This window comes from Oncorhynchus kisutch, linkage group LG27 (assembly GCF_002021735.2).
Source record: "Oncorhynchus kisutch isolate 150728-3 linkage group LG27, Okis_V2, whole genome shotgun sequence".
NCBI lineage: Eukaryota > Metazoa > Chordata > Actinopteri > Salmoniformes > Salmonidae > Oncorhynchus > Oncorhynchus kisutch.
Genome location: NC_034200.2, coordinates 40,141,883 through 40,166,766, shown reverse-complemented (window position 1 = coordinate 40,166,766; position 24,884 = coordinate 40,141,883). Strand labels below are relative to the sequence as shown.

At 42.2% G+C, this 24,884-nt stretch overlaps 1 protein-coding gene across 1 annotated transcript in view; it reads right to left on the bottom strand.

Annotated features, from left to right (window-relative positions):
- Positions 1–24,884, bottom strand: part of LOC109884403 (receptor-type tyrosine-protein phosphatase mu) — a 505,693-nt gene that overhangs the window by 298,192 nt on the left and 182,617 nt on the right. Inside the window, exons 3-6 of the mRNA XM_031806763.1 lie at positions 23,664–23,938; positions 9,800–9,878; positions 3,896–4,011; positions 1,237–1,411 (exon numbers count right to left, since the gene is read on the bottom strand). Coding sequence (XP_031662623.1) covers positions 1,237–1,411; positions 3,896–4,011; positions 9,800–9,878; positions 23,664–23,938 — 645 coding nt within the window. The remainder of the gene's footprint in view (positions 1–1,236; positions 1,412–3,895; positions 4,012–9,799; positions 9,879–23,663; positions 23,939–24,884) is intronic.

Genomic DNA, 24,884 nt, shown 5'->3' with positions numbered 1-24,884 from the left:
GTGGAATGGGTCTGCCTTGTCCTTTAGGGTGGAATGGGTCTGTATCATCATTTAGGTTAGAATGGGTCAGGCCTCTCCGCTCGTTCAAGGGCATGACTTTATAGAGAACACACACATCCCAGTCCACTAGGGAACACATCAACATAAACCTTTACTTCTCTGGCTGTTTTATATTTAGCCTCGACGGGGCTTTCTTTCACCTCTTCTCTGGCTGTGTTTTATATTTAACCTCGACGGGGCTTTCTTTCACCTCTTCTCTGACTGTGTTTTATATTTAACCTCGACGGGGCTTTCTTTCACCTCTTCTCTGACTGTGTTTTATATTTAGCCTCGACGGGGCTTTCTTTCACCTCTTCTCTGGCTGTTTTATATTTAGCCTCGACGGGGCTTTCTTTCACCTCTTCTCTGGCTGTTTTTTATATTTAACCTCGTTGGGGCTTTCTTTCGTCTTTGAGGATATTCTGGAAAACAACGTCTGAATCATTTCCTGGTTGTGTATATGTCTTGTGCTCATTGCTCTACGAAGGTCGTGGGAATGTTGAGGCTATTTCAGTTCTGTTGTGGGTTCCATTTCAAAATTCACCACAATGTCATTTAAAAGGTTTTGGAGGAGAATGACTGAGATCTACAGTACTTACGTTTTATGGTGAGTTCTCCATAGTTGGACACTATAGTACTTACGTTTTATGGTGAGTTCTCCATAGTTGGACACTATAGTACTTACGTTTTACGGTGAGTTCTCCATAGTTGGACACTATAGTACTTACGTTTTACGGTGAGTTCTCCATAGTTGGACACTATAGTACATACGTTTTATGGTGAGTTCTCCATAGTTGGACACTATAGTACATACGTTTTATGGTGAGTTCTCCATAGTTGGACACTATAGTACATACGTTTTATGGTGAGTTCTCCATAGTTGGACACTAGTACATACGTTTTATGGTGAGTTCTCCATAGTTGGACACTAGTACTTACGTTTTATGGTGAGTTCTCCATAGTTAGACACTATAGTACTTACGTTTTATGGTGAGTTCTCCATAGTTGGACACTATAGTACTTACGTTTTACGGTGAGTTCTCCATAGTTGGACACTATAGTACTTACGTTTTACGGTGAGTTCTCCATAGTTGGACACTATAGTACTTACGTTTTACGGTGAGTTCTCCATAGTTAGACACTATAGTACTTACGTTTTACGGTGAGTTCTCCATAGTTGGACACTATAGTACTTACGTTTTATGGTGAGTTCTCCATAGTTAGACACTCCGACTCCTCTGTCAGAGTGGACTATGCATCGGTAGCGTCCTGAGTCTCCTTTAGTGGTGTTCTCCACGTCGAAGGTCCCAATGAAGCGTCTGTTGTTCCACGGCTTAGTGGACTTCATAGGGGCCTCGCGTCCACCAATACCCTGTTGAAACACACAGCAGGTTAGATGTAGTTTTAGTGGTACATGGTCATTTAGTGGCCTTCATAGGGGCCTCGCATCCACCAATACCCTGTTGAAACACACAGCAGGTTAGATGTAGTTTTAGTGGTACATGGTCATTTAGTGGCCTTCATAGGGAACTTGCGTCCACCCTGTTGAAACACAGACAGGGGTTAGCTCTCAAAACGCAGGGTTAGGCAAAAATAAAATTGACAGGTTTAAATACTAAAGTGGCTTGACCTTGATTGCATCAGTGTTCGAGGGGACAACAATGTGTGTGTGTGTGTGTGTGTGTGTGTGTGTGTGTGTGTGTGTGTGTGTGTGTGTGTGTGTGTGTGTGTGTTTGCAGATCCAACAGGAGAGCCAACAGCAAAGTACAGAAAGATCTTTGATGAAAACCTGCTCCAGATCGCTCAGGACCTCAAATTGTGGCGAAGGTTCACCTTCCAACAGGACAACGACCCTAAGCACACAGCCAAGACAATGCAAGACCTCCAGATCGAACATCTCTGGAGAGACCTGAAAATAGCTGTGCAGCGACGCTCCCCATCCAACCTGACAGAGCTTGAGAGGATCTGCAGAGAAGAATGGGAGAAACTCCCCAAATACAGGTCTGCCAAGCTTGTAACATCATACTAAAGAAGACTCAAGACTAATCACTGCCAAAGATGCTTCAACAAAGTACTGAGTAAAGGGTCTGAATACTTATGTAAATGTGATAATTAATTTCTAAGAACATATTTTTTGCTTTATCATTAAAGGTTATTGTTATGTCATTAAGGGGTATTGTGATGTCATTAAGGGGTATTGTGATGTCATTAAGTGGTATTGTGATGTCATTAAGGGGTATTGTGTGTAGATTGATGAGGGAAAAAACAATTTAATCCATTTTAGAACAAGGCTGTAACGTAACAAAATGTGGAAAAAGTCAAGGGGGCTGATTACTCTCTGAATGCACTGTATATGGTACATATAAACATAAATATATAAACATAAATATATATATATATATATAAATATATACAGTATATGACAAAAGTGAGTACACCCCTCAGATTTTTGTAAATATTTGAGTATATGTTTTCATGTGACAACACTGAAGAAATGACACTTTGCTACAATGTAAAGTAGTGAGTGTACAGCTTGTATAACAGTGTACATTTGCTGTCCCCTCAAAATAACTCAACACACAGCCATTAATGTCTAAACCGCTGGCAACAAAAGTGAGTACACCCCTAAGTGAAAATGTCCAAATTGGGCCCAAAGTGTCAATATTTTGTGTGGCCACCATCATTTTCCAGCACTGGTTTAACCCTATGGGGCATGGAGCTTCACAGGTTGCCACAAGCTGTACACTCACTACTTTACATTGTAGCAAAGTGTCATTTCTTCAGTGTTGTCACATGAAAACATATACTCAAATATTTACAAAAATGTGAGGGGTGTACTTTTGTGATATACTGTATATATATATATACACATAAATATTTGTTATCTACAGTGCCTCCGGAAAGTATTCAGACCCCTTCGGGGGGGTGCAAATAAAATACATTTTCGTCCCCCTCTCCTCTTCTCTCTCTCACTCTCTCTCTCTCTTCCCTTCTCTCTCTCTCTCTCTCTCTCTCTCTCTTCCCTTCTATCTCTCTCTCGGGTCTCCAGTTGGTGAACTCTTTTAGGTTCTAGATAAGCACCTTTCTTCCAAGGGTGTAGGCCAGGGATTGATAAAGTGAAACCTACTACCGCTTGTTCCTTCCCAGCAGTAATGTCTAGTTCAAGTCATCAATATCAACAACCAGTCATAATCTTCAACCGGTACAATGTTATTTTATCTGAATCAGGTGGGGGGGGGGGGGGGGGTGCTGGAATAGAACCAAAGGTACTGAACTGGAGATCTCTGGTGGGGAGGCAGGTCAATGAAAACACCTCCAGTAGTAAAGTGAAGTGTAACATTTTGGGTGAACATTGTTACCTGTAACCAGAGGTTGAAGTTGTCTCTCTGTCGTCTATTAACAGTACAGTGGATTGTTAGGTTTAGGGGTCAGGGGGTCAGGATAAGGTGTTGTTGTTACCTGTAACCAGAGGTTGAAGTTGTCTCTCTGTCGTCTATTAACAGTACAGTGGATTTTTAGGTTTAGGGGTCAGGGATCAGGGGTCAGGATAAGGTGTTGTTGTTACCTGTAACCAGAGGTTGAAGTTGTCTCTCTGTCGTCTATTAACAGTACAGTGGATTGTTAGGTTTAGGGGTCAGGGGGTCAGGATAAGGTGTTGTTGTTACCTGTAACCAGAGGTTGAAGTTGTCTCTCTGTCGTCTATTAACAGTACAGTGGATTTTTAGGTTTAGGGGTCAGGGGTCAGGATAAGGTGTTGTTGTTACCTGTAACCAGAGGTTGAAGTTGTCTCTCTGTCGTCCGTTGACAGTACAGTGGAAGGTTAGGGTCAGGGGTCAGGATAAGGTGTTGTTGTTACCTGTAACCAGAGGTTGAAGTTGTCTCTCTGTCGTCCGTTGACAGTACAGTGGAAGGCGGCCGTCTGTCCAGCGTTCACCTCTACACCCTTTATGGTCAGGAAGTGAGGGGTGTTCACTATAAACACACAAACACACACACATATGTTAATATACAGTAATATATATATATATATATATAACCAAAAAAACGCTATGTCCTTTACGATCAGGAAAATATGTTTATAATAGGGTATACCCCTCATGGGGTTAGAATCTACAAAGCATTACATTCTGTGGATAATGTTACTGTGTGTGTTTTTATAATAAGAAGTATTACAGATCCAATCCGGATATATCATAAGACCATTTAACGCAGAGAATCATTTCAACATGTGCTTCACTGTACACCCCCATTCTGTTAGGCGGAAAACCAGGACAAATAATCATCTGATCTTGACTAGTTAGAAAGAAACACAAGCAACCCGACAAAGAACCTCACTAAGCTAATTGTATCATTTCACTATTCATCAAATCTTGTTCTACTTTTAACATGTATATAATTATATATATGTTACATTACAGTAGAAGACGTAGTATCAGTATTACCTAGTATTATGGCTATATGATATATTACAATACGTAGTATCAGTATTACCTAGTATTATGACTATATGATACATTATATAGCATCAGTATTACCTAGTATTATGACTATATGATACATTACAAGACGTAGTATCAGTATTACCTAGTATTATGACTATATGATACATTATATAGTATCAGTATTACCTAGTATTATGACTATATGATACATTACAAGACGTAGTATCAGTATTACCTAGTATTATGACTATATGATATATTACAAGAGATAGTATCAGTATTACCTAGTATTATGACTATATGATATATTATATAGTATCAGTATTACCTAGTATTATGACTATATGATACATTACAAGACGTAGTATCAGTATTACCTAGTATTATGACTATATGATATATTATATAGTATCAGTATTACCTAGTATTATGACTATATGATACATTATATAGTATCAGTATTACCTAGTATTATGACTATATGATACATTATATAGTATCAGTATTACCTAGTATTATGACTATATGATACATTACAAGATGTAGTATCAGTATTACCTAGTATTATGACTATATGATATATTACAAGAGATAGTATCAGTATTACCTAGTATTATGACTATATGATACATTATATAGTATCAGTATTACCTAGTATTATGACTATATGATACATTATATAGTATCAGTATTACCTAGTATTATGACTATATGATACATTACAAGACGTAGTATCAGTATTACCTAGTATTATGACTATATGATATATTACAAGAGATAGTATCAGTATTACCTAGTATTATGACTATATGATACATTATATAGTATCAGTATTACCTAGTATTATGACTATATGATACATTACAAGACGTAGTATCAGTATTACCTAGTATTATGACTATATGATATATTATATAGTATCAGTATTACCTAGTATTATGACTATATGATACATTATATAGTATCAGTATTACCTAGTATTATGACTATATGATACATTATATAGTATCAGTATTACCTAGTATTATGACTATATGATACATTACAAGATGTAGTATCAGTATTACCTAGTATTATGACTATATGATATATTACAAGAGATAGTATCAGTATTGCCTAGTATTATGACTATATGATACATTATATAGTATCAGTATTACCTAGTATTATGACTATATGATACATTATATAGTATCAGTATTACCTAGTATTATGACTATATGATACATTACAAGACGTAGTATCAGTATTACCTAGTATTATGACTATATGATATATTACAAGAGATAGTATCAGTATTACCTAGTATTATGACTATATGATACATTATATAGTATCAGTATTACCTAGTATTATGACTATATGATACATTACAAGACGTAGTATCAGTATTACCTAGTATTATGACTTTGACCTGTCAATCCTCCTCTAAATGCCAAATCAGACAAATCCATTTTTCTCATCGTTTGCTAATGTCTTTTTAAATGCTGCGTTGTAAAAGGAGGCGATGGACCACACAGGCAGTACTAATCACATCTCAGAGCTAGCCCATATTCCACACGGTCGTATTAAGCACAAAATGAATTGCCTCTGCTCCACTAGGACCCCTCTAGACCCTATCTGCATCCCAAATGGCACCATTTTCCCTATATAGTGCACTACTTTTTGGCTCTGGTTAAAAAGGTAGTACACTACATAGGGAATAGGGTGGACATTTGGGATGCAAGCTCACGATCAATGCAGCGTATGAGTATCACTCAGAGAGAAACCCGATCACCACTCCCTAAGCGGCGTATTGATCCGCTCACATTTCTACATTTAAACATCTATCACGTCGTCGTCGTGGTGACAAGTGTTTTCATCGATCTGCTTCTGCTACATTTGTGTGCAGTGCAGAAACTAGCACCTTTACTATGGAAATCCTTCTCATTGACATTACATTGGTAGGAATTCAGCTGCTTGATCCTGTGGTCACTAGATAATTTACATACAACAACCTGACCTGTGGTCTGTGTGACATAGCATTGATGATTAAAGCTAGATGGCTAGCCATGAATTAATTAATGGAAAAACCATGGTGTTATTGATTGTAGCTGAGATCATGAGCTATGGGCCTTAGACAGCAGGTCTTATCATTAGGCTGTAGATTGTGAGCTATGGGTCTTAGACAGCAGGTCTTATCATTAGGCTGTAGATTGTGAGCTATGGGCCTTAGACAGCAGGTCTTACCAATAGGCTGTAGATTGTGAGCTATGGGCCTTAGACAGCAGGTCTTACCATTAGGATGTAGATTGTGAGCTATGGGCCTTAGACTGCAGGTCTTACCATTAGGCTGTAGATTGCAGGACCTACATACAGTTGAAGTCAGAAGTTTACATACACTTAGGTTGGAGTCATTAAAACTTGGGGTCAGAAGTGTACATACACTAAGTTGACTGTGCCTTTAAACAGCTTGGAAAATTCCAGAAAATGATGACATGGCTTTGGAAGCTTCTGATAGGATTATTGACATCATTTGAGACAATTGAAGGTGTACCTGTGGATGTATTTCAAGGCCTACCTTCAAACTCAGTGCCTCTTTGCTTGACATCATGGGAAAATCAAAAGAAATCAGTGAAGACCTCAGAAAAAAAAATTGTAGACCTCCACAAGTCTGGTTCATCCTTGGGAGCAAACTCCTAACGCCTGAAGGTACCACGTTCATCTGTACAAACAATAGTACACAAGTATAAACACCATGGGACCAGGCAGCCGTCATACCGCTCAGGAAAGCATTCTGTCTCTTAGAGATGATGCGAAAAGTGCAAATCAATCCCAGAACAACAGCAAAGGACCTTGTGAAGATGCTGGAGGTAACAGGTACAAAAGTATCTATATCCACAGTAAAAAAAGTCCTATATTGACATAACCTGAAAGGCCACTCAGTAAGGAAGAAGCCACTGCTCTAAAACCGCCATAAATAATGATGGTAATAATGATCATCATCATGTTTGGAGGAAAAAGGGGGAGACTTGCAAGCCGAAGAACACCATCCCAACCGTGAAGCACGGGGGTGGCAGCATCATGCTGTGGGGGTTCTTTGCTGCAGGAGGGACTGGTGCACTTCACAAAATAGATGGTGTCATGAGGTAGGAAAATTATGTGGATATATTGAAGCAACATCTCAAGACATCAGTCAGGAACTTAAAGCTTGGTCATAAATGGGTCTTCCAAATGGACAATGACCCTAAGCATACTTCCAAAGTTGTGGCAAAATGGCTTAAGGACAACAAAGTCAAGGTATTGGAGTGGCCATCACAATGCCCTGACCTCAATCCTATAGAAAATATGTGGGCAGAACTGAAGAAGCGTGTGCAAGCAAGGAGGCCTACAAACCTGACTCAGTTACACCAGCTCTGTCAGGAGGACTGGGCCAAAATTCACCCAACTTATTGTGGGAAGCTTGTGGAAGGCTACGCGAAATGTTTGACCCAAGTTAAATCATGTAAAGGCAACGCTACCAAATATTAATTGAGTTTATGTAAACTTCTGACCCACTGGGAACGTGAATAAATTAATAAAAGCTGAAATAAATCATTCTCTCAACTATTAGTCTGACATTTCACATTTTTTAAATAAAGTGGTGATCCTAACTGGCCTAAGACAGGGACATTTTTCCTAGGATTAAAGGTCAGGAATTGTGAAACACTGAGTTTAAATGTATTTGGCTAAGGTGTATGTAAACTTCCCACTTCAACTGTATGTCATGTCAAATGTTCTGGCTGTATCATTGTGAGGCGTCTAACCTCAGCACAACCCTGGGATGGCCTTATAGAACATGACACTCCCAGGCTGGAACTAAACAGAACATAGCTCTCCCTCAACACCTAGAAACACATGTTCACTACCTGTGGTACATGATTGAAAAGACACACGTGTTCAGTAGTACCGCAGGTGCTTCTACACCTGCATTGCTTGCTGTTTGGGGTTTTAGGCTGGGTTTCTGTACAGCACTTTGAGATATCAGCTGATGTAAGAAGGGCTTTATAAATACATTTGATTTGATTTGATTAGTAGCATGGGCCTGGCTGTGGTACATGTAGAAACACTCACTCTGCATATTATTATAGCCTATTATACCCACCAAGTCAAGTAAATCTGATCAACCAACATGCAGTTTTGGTTTATATTCGATTGAGTTTTTAAAATACGGAAACATTGAGTAGTTCGCAAACGTCTAAATTCTAAATAAAAATAAAATAAAATAAATCTTTAAAATACTATGGTTGATTTGTGGTTGAACTCTTTTTTATTAAAATCTATATCATAATAATAATATAATATAACAATAATTAAAATCTACGTTGTAAACTTGTTTTCCTAATCCAACCAACCAGCCACTTCAAGAAGCAACGTGCTTACTGTTGAGAAAGTCAATTGAAATAAATTGATCCGTTTGATGCCTGGGGGGGATGAATGGACATGTAAATCATCTACATGAAGATTACTAGTCTCTTCCTGTACACACAGGACAATCTAAACACTTCAGCATCTTTTGGGTTTCCTGAAAAAAGTGCAACAAAAGCACTGTGTATTCCTGCAGAAAATCCCGCACGTTGTTCAATGTTCATTAGTTCAACCAATGAAGCACTTGAAGAGATGCTGGTTAATCCTATTGAGAGTGAACTTTACATAGGATAGTGCTCACACTTCAATCTGAGAGACGAGAGGATAGATAGGAGAGAGGTTATAGCTGGCCAACACTTTTAAGGAAAGAGACAATAAATGAAAGATGAAAAAAATGGCTATATGCAGCATATGGTACCATTTGTTTTCATCCCCCTCTCTCTCTGTCTCTCTCTCTCTCTCTGTCTCTCTCTCTCTCTCTCCTCTATTCTTTCGTTCCCTCCATCACCACTCTCCCTTTCTAACTCTCGCTCTCTCGCTCTCTCCTTCTCTCAAAGGACAGATTTAACAGAGCCACTTCAGCAGTAGATTCTCAACAGGCTTTATGTGTGTCGACTATAGCTATAAATATTGTTCAGGAGGGATGGAGGGAGAGAAAGGGAGGTGTGTGTGTGTGTGCTCGCGTGCTTGCATGATAGTGCTAGTGCGTGCATGTGTGTGTGTGTGTGTGTTTTACATCCATTGCCTGATGCCGTGAAAATGCCTGTTGTTGCGTGTTTCTAGCACCTTGAGAAAGATATAGTATCTCTGTCACTGTACTATATTGATATCTGGGGGTGTCAGGAAAAGGACAAGGAGGATAGTTTGATGATGTATTTTATGTCGGTGGGCGGAGAGGAGAGGTGTGTGTGTGTGTGTGTAGTGGGACTTACTGCACTGATGGCCCTGGAGCACCACATTTTTGATGGCCAGCAGGCCACGACGCCCTGAGGTTACCACCTCAAACACCATCTGAGGAGGGACAAGACACATCACAGCAACACTGATAAATGTTCACACTTCTTCCAAATGTCACTCGCTCTCCCCTCCCTCCCTCCCCTCCCCACCTAGACTCCCCTCCCCTCAGCCTCCTCTCTCCCCTCCCTCCCTCCCCTCCCCACCTAGACTTTCCTCCCCCCTCCCCTCCCTCTCTTAGACTCCTCTCTCCCCTCCCCACCTAGACTCCCCTCCCCTCAATATCCTCTCCTCTCCTCTCCTCTCCTCTCCTCTCCTCTCCTCTCCTCTCCTCTCCTCTCCTCTCCTCTCCTCTCCTCTCCTCTCCTCTCCTCTCGCCCCCCCCCCCCGCTCCCTCCCTCCCTCGACTCCACTCAACCTCCTCTCCCTCCCTCCCTCCCTCCCTCCCTCCCTCCCTCCCTCCCTCGACTCCTCTCCTCTCCTCTCGCCCCCCCCCCCCCCCTCCCTCCCTCCCTCCCTCGACTCCACTCAACCCTCCTCTCCTCTCGCCCCCCCCCTCCCTCCCTCCCTCCCTCGACTCCACTCAACCTCCTCTCCTCTCGCCCCCCCCCCCGCTCCCTCCCTCCCTCGACTCCTCTCGTCTCCTCTCCTCTCCCCCCCCCCCCCATCCCTCCCTCCCTAGACTCCCCTGGGAGTGTCACGGTGTCAGACGGATGTGATTAATAAGAATCAGATGTAGTTGGGAGCCAGAGGCTCACTTTTGAAATGTATGATTGTAATAACAACACGGTGGCAATACTATCCCCATACACAGCTGGGGATGAGACTACAGGGGATGACAGAGAGGGAATGAGACTACAGGGGATGACAGAGAGGGGATGAGACCAGACTACAGGGGATGACAGAGAGGGGATGAGACCAGACTACAGGGGATGAGACCAGACTACAGGGGATGACAGAGAGGGGATGAGACAAGACTACAGGGGATGACAGAGAGGGGATGAGACCAGACTACAGGGGATGACAGAGAGGGGATGAGACCAGACTACAGGGGATGAGACTACAGGGGATGACAGAGAGGGGATGAGACTACAGGGGATGACAGAGAGGGGATGAGACCAGACTACAGGGGATGAGACCAGACTACAGGGGATGACAGAGAGGGGATGAGACAAGACTACAGGGGATGACAGAGAGGGGATGAGACCAGACTACAGGGGATGACAGAGAGGGGATGAGACCAGACTACAGGGGATGACAGAGAGGGGATGAGACCAGACTACAGGTGATGACAGAGAGGGGATGAGACCAGACTACAGGGGATGAGACCAGACTACAGGGGATGACAGAGAGGGGATGAGACAAGACTACAGGGGATGACAGAGAGGGGATGAGACCAGACTACAGGGGATGACAGAGAGGGGATGAGACCAGACTACAGGGGATGACAGAGAGGGGATGAGACCAGACTACAGGGGATGACAGAGAGGGGATGAGACCAGACTACAGGGGATGAGACCAGACTACAGGGGATGACAGAGAGGGGATGAGACAAGACTACAGGGGATGACAGAGAGGGGATGAGACCAGACTATAGGGGATGACAGAGAGGGGATGAGACCAGACTATAGGGGATGACAGAGAGGGGATGAGACCAGACTACAGGGGATGACAGAGAGGGGATGAGACCAGACTACAGGGGATGACAGAGAGGGGATGAGACCAGACTACAGGGGATGACAGAGAGGGGATGAGACCAGACTACAGGGGATGACAGAGAGGGGATGAGACCAGACTACAGGGGATGAGACCAGACTACAGGGGATGACAGAGAGGGGATGAGACCAGACTACAGGGGATGACAGAGAGGGGATGAGACCAGACTATAGGGGATGACAGAGAGGGGATGAGACCAGACTACAGGGGATGACAGAGAGGGGATGAGACCAGACTACAGGGGATGAGACCAGACTACAGGGGATGACAGAGAGGGGATGAGACAAGACTACAGGGGATGACAGAGAGGGGATGAGACCAGACTATAGGGGATGAGACCAGACTACAGGGGATGAGACCAGACTACAGGGGATGACAGAGAGGGGATGAGACTAGACTACAGGGGAGGACAGAGAGGGGATGAGACCAGACTACAGGGGATGACAGAGAGGGGATGAGACCAGACTACAGGGGATGACAGAGAGGGGATGAGACTAGACTACAGGGGATGACAGAGAGGGGATGAGACCAGACTACAGGGGATGACAGAGAGGGGATGAGACCAGACTACAGGGGATGACAGAGAGAGGATGAGACCAGACTACAGGGGATGACAGAGAGGGGATGAGACTAGCCTACAGGGGATGACAGAGAGGGGATGAGACCAGACTACAGGGGATGACAGAGAGGGGATGAGACCAGACTATAGGGGATGACAGAGAGGGGATGAGACTAGACTACAGGGGATGACAGAGAGGGGATGAGACCAGACTACAGGGGATGACAGAGAGGGGATGAGACCAGACTACAGGGGATGACAGAGAGGGGATGACACCAGACTACAGGTGACGACAGAGAGGAGATGAGACCAGACTATAAGTGGATGACAGACCAGGGCAGGTCCCTACAGAATGTTAGCTGCTGGGATGAGGCCCAGACTATAAGCGGATGACAGACTAGGGCAGGTCCATAAAGAATGTTATGTGGGATGAGACCCAGACTATAAGTGGATGACAGACCAGGGCAGGTCCCTACAGAATGTTAGCTGGGATGAGGCCCAGACTATAAGTGGATGACAGACCAGGGCAGGTCCATACAGAATGTTAGAGTAATGTCCTGTGGTTTATAGTAGATGGTAGAGAATGTTATAGCTATGGTGAGGAGTCGGCATTATGGGTAAATGGAATGCCAGTCCTACCCCAAAACTAGGGAGTGGTGGAGAGAGCTGTAACTGGCAGAGAGGCTTGGCCTTCACATGTTTAACATGCCATCATACACTAACTAAACTGAACATCCTCTGTACTGTACCAACTGATATGTCCAATCTAGAAACCTACATTATCCTCTGTACTATACCAACTGATATATCCAATCTAGAAACCTACATTATCCTCTGTACTGTACCAACTGATGGGTATATCATTCCTTTTCCAGTACTGACAGAGAGACTAGCTACAGTACAGTAATTTACAGTCTGGCACAGGCAGACAGACAGACAGGCAAGCAGGCAGGCAGGCAGGCAGGCAGACATACTCTCTCTCTCTTTGTCTCCCCCTTTCTGTCTCTCTCTCTTCCTCCTCTCTCTTTGTCTCCCCCTTTCTGTCTCTCTCTCCCTCCTCTCTTTTTGTCTCCCCCTTTCTGTCTCTCTCTCTCCCTCCTCTCTCTTTGTCTCTCCCTTTCTGTCTCTCTCTCTCCCTCCTCTCTTTGTCTCCCCCTTTCTGTCTCTCTCTCCCGCCTCTCTCTTTGTCTCCCCCTTTCTGTCTCTCTCTCCCGCCTCACTCTTTGTCTCCCCCTTTCTGTCTCTCTCTCTCCCTCCTCTCTCTTTGTCTCAGAGACCTGAAAATAGCTGTGCAGCGACGCTCCCCATCCAACCTGACAAAGCTTGAGAGGATCTGCAGAGAAGAATGGGAGAAACTCCCCAAATACAGGTGTGCCAAGCTTGTAGCGTCATGAACCCATGTACCCATGAAGACTCGAGGCTGTAATCGCTGCCAAAGGTGCATCAACAAACTACTGAGTTAAGGGTCTGAATACTTGTGTAAATGTGATATTTCAGTTTTAAATTTGTAATACATTTGCAAAAAAATTGTAAAAACCTGTTTTTGGTTTATTTATTTATTGTGTGTAGATTAATGAGGGTTAAAAACACTTCATCAATTTTAGAGTGAGGCTGTAATGTCACAACCTCTGGAACAAGTTGAGGGATCTGAATACTTCTCGAAAGTTCCATACCTCTCTCTCCTCTCTCTCCCCATATACAGTGGGGTGAACAAGTATTTGACACACTGCCGATTTTGCAGGTTTTCCTACTTACAAAGCATGTAGAGGTCTGTCATTTTTATCATAGGTACACTTCAACTGTGAGAGACGGAATCTAAAACAAAAATCCAGAAAATCACATTGTATGATTGTGTGATTTTTAAATAATGAATTTGCATTACATAAGTATTTGATCACCTACCAACCAGTAAGGATTCAGGCTCTCACAGACCTGTTGGTTTTCTTTAAGAAGCCCTCCTGTTCTTCACTCATTACCTGTATTAACTGCACCTGTTTGAACTTTGTTACCTGTATAAAAGACACCTGTCCACACACTCAATCAAACAGACTCCAACCTCTCCACAATGGCCAAGACCAGAGAGCTGTGTAAGGACATCAGGGGTAAAATTGTAGACCTGCGCAAGGCTGGGATGGGCTACAGGACAATAGGCAAGCAGCTTGGTGAGAAGGCAACAACTGTTGGTGCAATTATTAGAAAATGGAAGAAGTTCAAGATGACGGTCAATCACCCTCGGTCTGGGGCTCTCACCCTGTGGGGCATCAATGATCATGAGGAAGGTGAGGGATCAGCCCAGAACTACACGACAGGACCTGGTCAATGACCTGAATAGAGCTGGGACCACAGTCTCAAAGAAAACCATGAGTAACACACTACGCCGTCATGGATTTAAATCCTGCAGCGCACGCAAGGTCCCCCTGCTCAAGCCAGCGCATGTCCAGGCCCATCTGAAGTTTGCCAATGACAATCTGGATGATCCAGAGGAGGAATGGGAGAAGGTCATGTGGTCTGATGAGACAAAAATAGAGCTTTTTGTTCTCAACTCCACTCGCCGTGTTTGGAGGAAGAAGAAGGATGAGTACAACCCCAAGAACACCATCCCAACCATGAAGCATGGAGGTGGAAACATCATTCTTTGGGGATGATTTTCTGCAAAGGGGACAGGATGACTGCACCGTATTGAAGGGAGGATGGATGGGGTCATGTATCGCGAGATCTTGGCCAACAACCTCCTCAGTAAGAGCATTGAAGATGGGTTGTGGCTGGGTCTTCCAGGATGACAATGACCCGAAACACACAGCCAGGGCAACTAAGGAGTGGCTCCGTAAGAAGCATCTCATCTCCACCATATATTTCTCTCTTTCTCCCTGCATATCTCTCTCTCTCTCTCTCTCTCCTTCTCTCTCCTTCTCTCTCTCTCTCTCTCTCTCTCTCTCCTTCTCTCTCTCTCTCTCTCTCTCTCTCTTCCCTCTCTTTACTAATTATATATATATTTTTCGAGATATTCCATAGCGAAAGGCAGAGGCTAACAATTATGGCCTCATTACACTCCTATCAAAATATATTAAAAGGCCAAGGCAGTCTGTACCATCGCTGGCAGCAGAACCCCCCCCCCCTCTCTCTCTCTCCCCATTCCTTTTTCTCTCTCTAATTGAAATCTTTTGTTTGTGCTACTGACATCAGTCAGCGCTGTCTAATTGCTTTGATATAATTCATTTGAACATCAGGGATAATTGTCTCTGACCCATCATTAAGAGAGGAGATGAGGGGTGATGAGAGGAGATGAGAGGAGATGAGAGGAGGGGAGAGGAGATGAGAGGAGATGAGGGGTGATGAGAGGAGATGAGAGGAGATGAGGGGAGGGGAGAGGAGATGAGAGGAGATGAGGGGTGATGAGAGGAGATGAGAGGAGATGAGGGGAGGGGAGAGGAGATGAGAGGAGGGGAGAGGAGATGAGAGGAGATGAGGGGAGAGGAGATGAGAGGAGAGGAGATGAGAGGAGATGAGGGGTGATGAGAGGAGATGAGAGGAGATGAGGGGAGGGGAGAGGAGATGAGAGGAGATGAGGGGAGGGGAGAGGAGATGAGAGGAGATGAGGGGAGGGGAGAGGGGATGAGAGGAGGGGAGAGGAGATGAGAGGAGATGAGGGGAGAGGAGATGAGAGGAGAGGAGATGAGATGAGAGGAGATGAGAGGATATGAGGGGTGATGAGAGGAGATGAGAGGAGATGAGGGGAGGGGAGAGGAGATGAGAGGAGAGGAGATGAGATGAGATGAAATGAGAGGAGATGAGGAGAGATGAGGAGAGATGAAAGGAGATGAGATGAGATAGGTGGAGATGAGAGGAGAGGAGATGAGATGAGAGGAGATAGGGGGAGATGAGAGGAGATGAGAGGAGATGAGGGGAGGGGAGAGGAGATGAGAGGAGAGGAGATGAGGGGTGATGAGAGGAGATGAGAGGAGAGGAGGGGAGGGGAGAGGAGATGAGAGGAGAGGAGATGAGATGAGATGAAATGAGAGGAGATGAGGAGAGATGAGGAGAGATGAAAGGAGATGAGATGAGATAGGTGGAGATGAGAGGAGAGGAGATGAGATGAGAGGAGATAGGGGGAGATGAGAGGAGATGAGATGACAGGAGATGAGGAGAGATGAGAGGAGATGAGAGGATATGAGGGGAGAGGAAAGGAGATGAGGAGAGACGAAAGGCGATGAGAGGAGATGAGGGGAGATGAGGAGAGATGAGAGGCGATGAGAGGCGATGAGAGGAGATGAGAGGAGATGAAAGGAGATGAGGGGAGTCTCAAACACTTGATGTCACAGAGAGAAGTTCAACACACCTAATTAATCAGAGTGACAGACGGGGGGGGGGGGGGAAACTAATCTGGAAATCTGGAAATAACTGAGTAGTACATGTTTTATACAGGACTGATTTAAATAGCACTGTCTGCAGCCACTGGCTTATTGTTTTGAAATAAACTATAAACAAAGGAAGTTGGTGACTTGCTATAATTTTAATGGGCTACGGCTCTTTAAATACGTATCAATTATCAAATGTATGTATTCTATACATTGTACAGTACATAAGACATGTTAGCAGAACATCCCATGTGTATTCAATTGGGAACAATGCATTTCCTCTCACTTCCCAGTTTATAGTCAAACTACATTTTACAACCCAGTTTATAGCAAATCCACGGAGCCATTCGCTTTGGTTTTCTATACAATGAAACAGGGGCCAAATTACGTTTTTTGTTGTTGTTGTGTTGTGACACTCCCTTCCAAAGCGGCCTGTGAGTGTCAGAGAGTCTTATCTTTCAGGAAATGGGTTCATAATAGCTTATAGCCACAACGGTTCAACTGATCGAGAAAAATAAACTGGAAGAAAATCAATTCAACCAATTGGCTTCCGAAACCGCCAGGAGATTCTGTTGACCACAGAGAGAGAGAGCATGATTCCCTCTGTTCTCCTCTATCTTGCCTGGCTGGCAAAGTACCAGGATGTTGTCGCTGGTTTCTAAAATCTGCATTTACAGAATTGAATTTGAAAACTGAGAAGTTGAATAAATGACACTTTGATCCACTTGAAATGATAGTTTGTAAACTTTATATGCAGACAATGAATGCAATATCTACCATATTGAAACAGGAATATATAAATAGTGAATTTGAATATTCAATTAAATTTAAATATACTTTTAAAACTGAATGAAATGTTCAGTTTCAAAATCAAAATCAAGAAATACATCTTTAATTTATGAATTCAATGATTCTATTAGTGCTTTACAAATTCAAAAATTATTTAATATCAACTCAGAATTAGGGAATTCAATTACAATTTCTGATGGCACTGAAATCACTGCATACAAATGAAACCCTGGTTTACGAATAGCAATAAATAGGTATTATTTTATTACATGATAAATATGTGATGACATCCTCAATTACATTTTAGGAAGACCTGACAGAGGAGTAATTATCTCAGATGAAAGACTTTATAAAATAAAACATAACACGTACTTACCGAATTACATCAGAGTACCAGGTGGTTTCATTATGACAATCACACACACACACACACACACACACACACACACACACACACACACACACACACAACACAGACACAGACACAGACACAGACACAGACACAGACACACACACAGACACAGACACACACACAGACACACACACACACACACACACACACACACACACACACAGACACACAGACACACACACACACACACACACACACAGACACAGAGACACAGACACACAAACACACACACACACACACACACAGACACACACACACACTTAGTTTACTATGCAATCAAAGACACCTATAATTATTTTAGCTCTTAATTTTTTTATTTTCCTTGTGAGGAAGAGACGGCCCAGAGATCATTAGTCTTCAAAATTACTTTCCCTTGTTGTCAATTTAAAGACTGAGACCTTTATGTATCACACACACACACACACACAGACACACACACACACACACACACACACACACACACAGACAAACACACACACAGAGACACACACTAACACAGACACAGACACCGACACACAGACACACACACACACACACACACACACACACACAGACACACACACACACACACACACCTACCAGAGACACACACAGACACAGACACAGACACACACACACACACACAGACACCATTATAAAGAGAGATACCGTTCCCTCCGAGGGTTGAATGGCAACAGATGTCTGGGATTTCCCACAGCACATTGAGATGTATAATGGAGTGTGTCTGTGTGTGTGTGTCTGTGTGTGTGTGTGTGCGTGCGTGCGTGTGTGTGTGTGTTATAAGCCATTGCTTCACAACTCTGAATGTCACATCGATAAACAAGAGACTGTCATAAAAGGGTAGAGACGTGTGTGAAATGAAATGTTGTATGTAGCTATTGACGACAATTTGGGCCTGGTTAGTCTTCAGTCTTTACTGTGTTAAAGAGCCAAGGACTGTGGCATCTCTGTCTTTATGTTTAGAAACCTGGATGCTACTCAATGTCTTAGTATCTATTCTGTACTGTATCAATGGGTTGGTTGTCTTAGTATCTATTCTGTACTGTATCAATGGTTTGGTTGTCTTAGTATCTGTTCTGTACTGTATCAATGGGTTGGTTGTCTTAGTATCTGTTCTGTATCAATGGGTTGGTTGGTTGTCTTAGTATCTATTCTGAACTGTATCAATGGGTTGGTTGTCTTAGTATATATTCTGCACTGTATCAATGGGTGGGTTGGTTGTCTTAGTATCTATTCTGTACTGTATCAATGGGTTGGTTATCTTAGTATCTATTCTGTACTGTGTCAATGGGTTGGTTGTCTTAGTATCTGTTCTGTATCAATGGGTTGGTTGTCTTAGTATCTATTCTGAACTGTATCAATGGGTTGGTTGTCTTAGTATCTGTTCTGTACTGTATCAATGGGTTGGTTGTCTTAGTATCTGTTCTGTATCAATGGGTTGGTTGGTTGTCTTAGTATTTGTTCTGTATCAATGGGTTGGTTGGTTGTCTTAGTATCTATTCTGTACTGTATCAATGGGTTGGTTGTCTTAGTATCTATTATGTACTGTATCAATGGGTTGGTTGTCTTAGTATCTATTGTGTACTGTATCAATGGGTTGGTTGACTTAGTATCTATTCTGTACTGTATCAATGGGTTGGTTGTCTTAGTATCTATTCTGTACTGTATCAATGGGTTGGTTGACTTAGTATCTAGTCTGTACTGTATCAATGGGTTGGTTGACTTAGTATCTATTCTGTACTGTATCAATGGGTTGGTTGTCTTAGTATCTATTGTGTACTGTATCAATGGGTTGGTTGTCTTAGTATCTAGTCTGTACTGTATCAATGGGTTGGTTGTCTTAGTATCTGTTCTGTATCAATGGGTTGGTTGACTTAGTATCTATTGTGTACTGTATCAATGGGTTGGTTGGTTGTCTTAGTATCTACTATGTACTGTATCAATGGGTTGGTTGTCTTAGTATCTATTCTGTACTGTATCAATGGGTTGGTTGTCTTAGTATCTGTTCTGTACTGTATCAATGGGTTGGTTGTCTTAGTATCTATTCTGTACTGTATCAATGGGTTGGTTGTCTTAGTATCTGTTCTGTATGTATCAATGGGTTGGTTGTCTTAGTATCTGTTATGTACTGTATCAATGGGTTGGTTGGTTGTCTTAGTATCTATTCTGTACTGTATCAATGTGTTGGTTGTCTTAGTATCTGTTCTGTACTGTATCAATGGGTTGGTTGGATGTCTTACAATGAAATGTAGCTATAATGAAATAGCCAAATGGGGCCTGTAGCCTGTAACTATAATGAAATAGCCAAATGGGGCCTGTAGCCTGTAGCTATAATGAAATAGCTTAGTGGGGCCTGTAGCTATAATGAAAGAGCCCAGTGGGGCCTGTAGCCTGTAGCTATAATGAAATAGCTTATTGGGGCCTTTAGCTATTATGAAAGAGTCCAGTGGGCCTGTAGCTATTATGAAAGAGCCCAGTGGGCCTGTAGCTATAACGAAAGAGCCTAGTGGGGCCTGTAGCTATAATGAAAGAGCCCAGTGGGGCCTGTAGCTATAATGAAAGAGCCCAGTGGGGCCTGTAGCTGTAATGAAAGAGCCCAGTGGGGCCTGTAGCTATAATGAAAGAGCCCAGTGGGGCCTGTAGCCTGTAGCTATAACAAAAGAGCCCAGTGGGGCCTGTAGCCTGTAGCTGTAATGAAAGAGCCCAGTGGGGCCTCTAGCTATAATGAAAGAGCCCAGTGGGGCCTGTAGCTATAATGAAAGAGCCCAGTGGGGCCTAATCTCCTGTTGGTTCGTGAGGTCAAGAGGGCTCTCTGCATCAATTAACACAGTGCACCTTTTTTAACCAGGGCCTATAGGGAAACCAATAGGTCTCTGGTCAAAAGTAGTGCACTATATAGGGAATATGATGCCATAGGGCTCTGGTCAAAAGTAGTGAACTATACAGGGAATAGGGTGCCACAGGGCTCTGGTCTAAAGTAGTGCACTATATAGGGAATAGGGTTCCATTTGAGACACACAATTGGTGAGTTGTGTCTCTTCCTCAATGAGGCCTGGAAACACTATTGTCCAGGGTGTGAAATCACTGGGCTCGGTGTGCCAGGGTCAGGGATGATGTACCATGGGGGAAGTAATGGGTGAAAATGAGTTTTCTGGTGGAGTAGAACATTATATAGACCTGGTGCTGAGGGGAGAAAAAAAACACATAGGCCTATTGCCATGGATACAAAGGGTTCATATTCATCACATGTAACATGTTTTAATAGGCCATTGTTGTGTCTGCTCTGCCACTACAATCAGATGTGAGTAACTATGTATCGCTGGCCTCCAAAATGAATCTACTTGAAAAAGGACAATAAAGCATTGTATCATACTAATATATATATATATATTTATACTAATATAATATATATATACTAACATATAACATATATATACTAATATATATATATATATACTAATATATAATATATATATAATATATATATACTAATATATAATACTATATACTAATATACTAATATATATATATATATATACTAATATATAATATATATATACTAATATATATATATATATATACTAATATATAATATATATATAATATATATATACTAATATATATATATATATACTAATATATATATATATATATACTAATATATAATATATATATAATATATATATACTAATATATAATACTATATACTAATATACTAATATATATATATATATATACTAATATAATATATATATAATATATATATATACTAATATATAATACTATATACTAATATACTAATATATATATATATATATACTAATATATAATATATATATAATATATATATACTAATATATAATACTATATACTAATATACTAATATATATATATATATACTAATATATAATATATATATAATATATATATATACTAATATATAATACTATATACTAATATACTAATATATATATATATATCCACTACCGTTCAAAGGTTTGGGGACAAGGAAATGTCCTTGTTTTTGAGAGAAAAGCAAATTTTTTGGTCCATTAAAATTGATCAGAAATACAGTGTAGACATTGTTAATGTTGTAAATGACTATTGTAGCTGGAAACGGCTCATTTTTTAAAAGGAAGGATTACAGTTTTCAACTGTGCTTACAAAATTGCAAAACGGTTTTCTAATGATCAATTAGCCTTTTAAATTGATCAACTTCGATTAGCTAACACAAAGTGCCATTGGAACACAGGAGTGATGGTTGCTGATAATGGGCTTCTGTTAGCCTATGTAGATATTCCATAAAAAAATCAGCCGTTTCCAGCTGCAATAGTCATTTACAACATTAACAATGTCTCCACTGTATTTCTGATCAATTTGATGTTATTTTAATGGACAGAACATGTGATTTTATATACAATTATATTAGTTTATTATAGATGTACAGTATTGAAACCTACAGGACAGTAGATCTCCAGGAAGAGGGTTGGACTGAAAACCTACAGGACAGTAGATCTCCAGGAAGAGGGTTGGACTGATAACCTACAGGACAGTAGAGCTCCAGGAAGAGGGTTGGACTGAAAACCTACAGGACAGTAGATCTCCAGGAAGAGGGTTGGACTGAAAACCTACAGGACAGTAGATCTCCAGGAAGAGGGTTGGACTGAAAACCTACAGGACAGTAGATCTCCAGGAAGAGGGTTGGACTGAAAACCTACAGGACAGTAGATCTCCAGGAAGAGGGTTGGACTGAAAACCTACAGGACAATAGATCTCCAGGAAGAGGGTTGGACTGAAAACCTACAGGACAGTAGATCTCCAGGAAGAGGGTTGGACTGAAAACCTACAGGACAGTAGATCTCCAGGAAGAGGGTTGGACTGAAAACCTACAGGACAATAGATCTCCAGGAAGAGGGTTGGACTGAAAACCTACAGGACAGTAGATCTCCAGGAAGAGGGTTGGACTGAAAACCTACAGGACAGTAGATCTCCAGGAAGAGAGTTGGACTGAAATCCTACAGGACAGTAGATCTCCAGGAAGAGGGTTGGACTGAAGACCTACAGGACAGTAGATCTCCAGGAAGAGGGTTGCACTGAAAACCTACAGGACAGTAGATCTCCAGGAAGAGGGTTGGGCAGCCTTGGTATAGGTAACGTAAGGTAAGGTAAACTAAGGCAATGTAAGGTAAGGTAAGGTAATGTAGACTAAGGTAATTTAAGGTAAGGTAAGGTAAACTAAACTAAGGTAAGGTAATGTCAAGTAATGTAAACTAAGGTAACGTAAGGTAGGGTAAACTAAGGTGAGGCAAGGTAAACTAAGTTAATGTAAGGTAGGGCAAACTAAGGTAATGTACGGTGAGATAAGGTAAACTAAGGTAGGGTAAAATAAGGAAACGTAAAGCAAACCAAGGTAATGTAAACTAAGGTAATGTAAACTAAAGTAATGTAAACTAAGGTAATGTAAACTAAGGTAAGGTAAACTAAGGTAATGTAAACTAAGATAAGGTAAACTAAGGTAATGTAAACTAAGGTAAGGTAAACTAAGGTAATGTAAACTAAGGTAATGTAAACTAAGGCAATGTAAACTAAGGTAAGGTAAACTAAGGTAATGTAAACTAAGGTAATGTAAACTAAGGTAAGGCAGGGTAAACTAAGGTAAGGTAAACTAAGGTAATGTAATGTAAAGCAATGTAACCTAAGGTAACGTAAGGTAGGGTAAACTAAGGTAAGGTAATGTAAATGAAGTTAATGTAAGGTAAACTAAGGTAAGGTAAGATGAGGTAAGGTGAGGTAAACTAAGGTACGGTAGGGTAAGGTAAGGTAAACTAAGTTATGGTAGGGTAAGGTAATGTAAACTAAGGTAAGGTAAGGTAAGATAAGGTAAGATAAGGTAAGGTAAACTAAGGTAGGGTAAGGTGTGATAAGGTAAGGTAAGGTGAGATAAGGTACGGTAAACTAAGGTGAGGTAAGGTGGGGTGTAAGGTAAGGTGAGATAAGGTAAGGTAACTCACCTGATAGAAGTTGGGCCAGTAGGTAGAGATGGCCAGTTCTACCTGTACCCAGGCTCTAGTAGCTGGCCCAGACACGTTCCAGACGGGCATGCCCAGTGGACTGTTGTTCTCTCTGATGTACACGTTGAGCTGCCCCGGTCCCGCCCCCTCGCGTCCAGACAGGAAGTACTGGAAGATGATACAGTGAGTGTCATTCTCCTTCAGCTGGGGAGTCAGGAGTAATGCCTTCTGACCAGCGAAACGCCCCGACGTGTTGACCATAATGAAGGCTGAATCTGGGGCAGCAGAGGAGAGGAGAACATTAAATGGAGGTCAGAACTGTGTAGCTGGGGGGTCAGAACTGTGTAGCTGGGGGGGTCAGAACTGTGTAGCTGGGGGGGGGGGGTCAGAACTGTGTAGCTGGGGGGGTCAGAACTGTGTAGCTGGGGGGGTCAGAACTGTGTAGCTGGGGGGGTCAGAACTGTGTAGCTGGGGGGTCAGAACTGTGTAGCTGGGGGGGTCAGAACTGTGTAGCTGGGGGGTCAGAACTGTGTAGCTGGGGGGGTCAGAACTGTGTAGCTGGGGGGGTCAGAACTGTATAGCTGGGGGGGTCAGAACTGTGTAGCTGGGGGGGTCAGAACTGTGTAGCTGGGGCGTTAGAACTGTGTAGCTGGGGGGGTCAGAACTGTGTAGCTGGGGGGTCAGAACTGTGTAGCTGGGGGGGTCACATCCAACCAAACCAAACTTTATTTACAGATGAAGGATCTTCCTTTAACGTTTAGTCCTTAAGGTTGCTTAATCGGTTGTTAGGCCACTAGTTAGCCAGATTTGGCTACATGAAATGTGCAGTACTGTTAATTCATATTGCCATGCGTTAGTGCTGGGGTTTCAGTGAATTGATGTCAATCATTAAGCTTGCCTGCGATGCAGGAAAATTCTCAGCAACAAAAGACTGATCAAATGAAGATCCTACACCTGTAAATAGCATTGAGCCATCTTAATACACACAGCAGTGGAGAGGACACCACTGTGGGGAGGGAAGACAATAACAGGTATTATTAAATTGAATTGTACTTGTCACATTTTATTTTATTTATTGTACCTTTATTTAACCAGGCAAGTCAGTTAAGAACAAATTCTTATTTTCAATGACGGCCTAGGAACAGTGGGTTAACTGCTGTTCAGGGGCAGAACGACAGATTTGTACCTCGTCAGCTCGGGGATATGAACTTGCAACCTTTC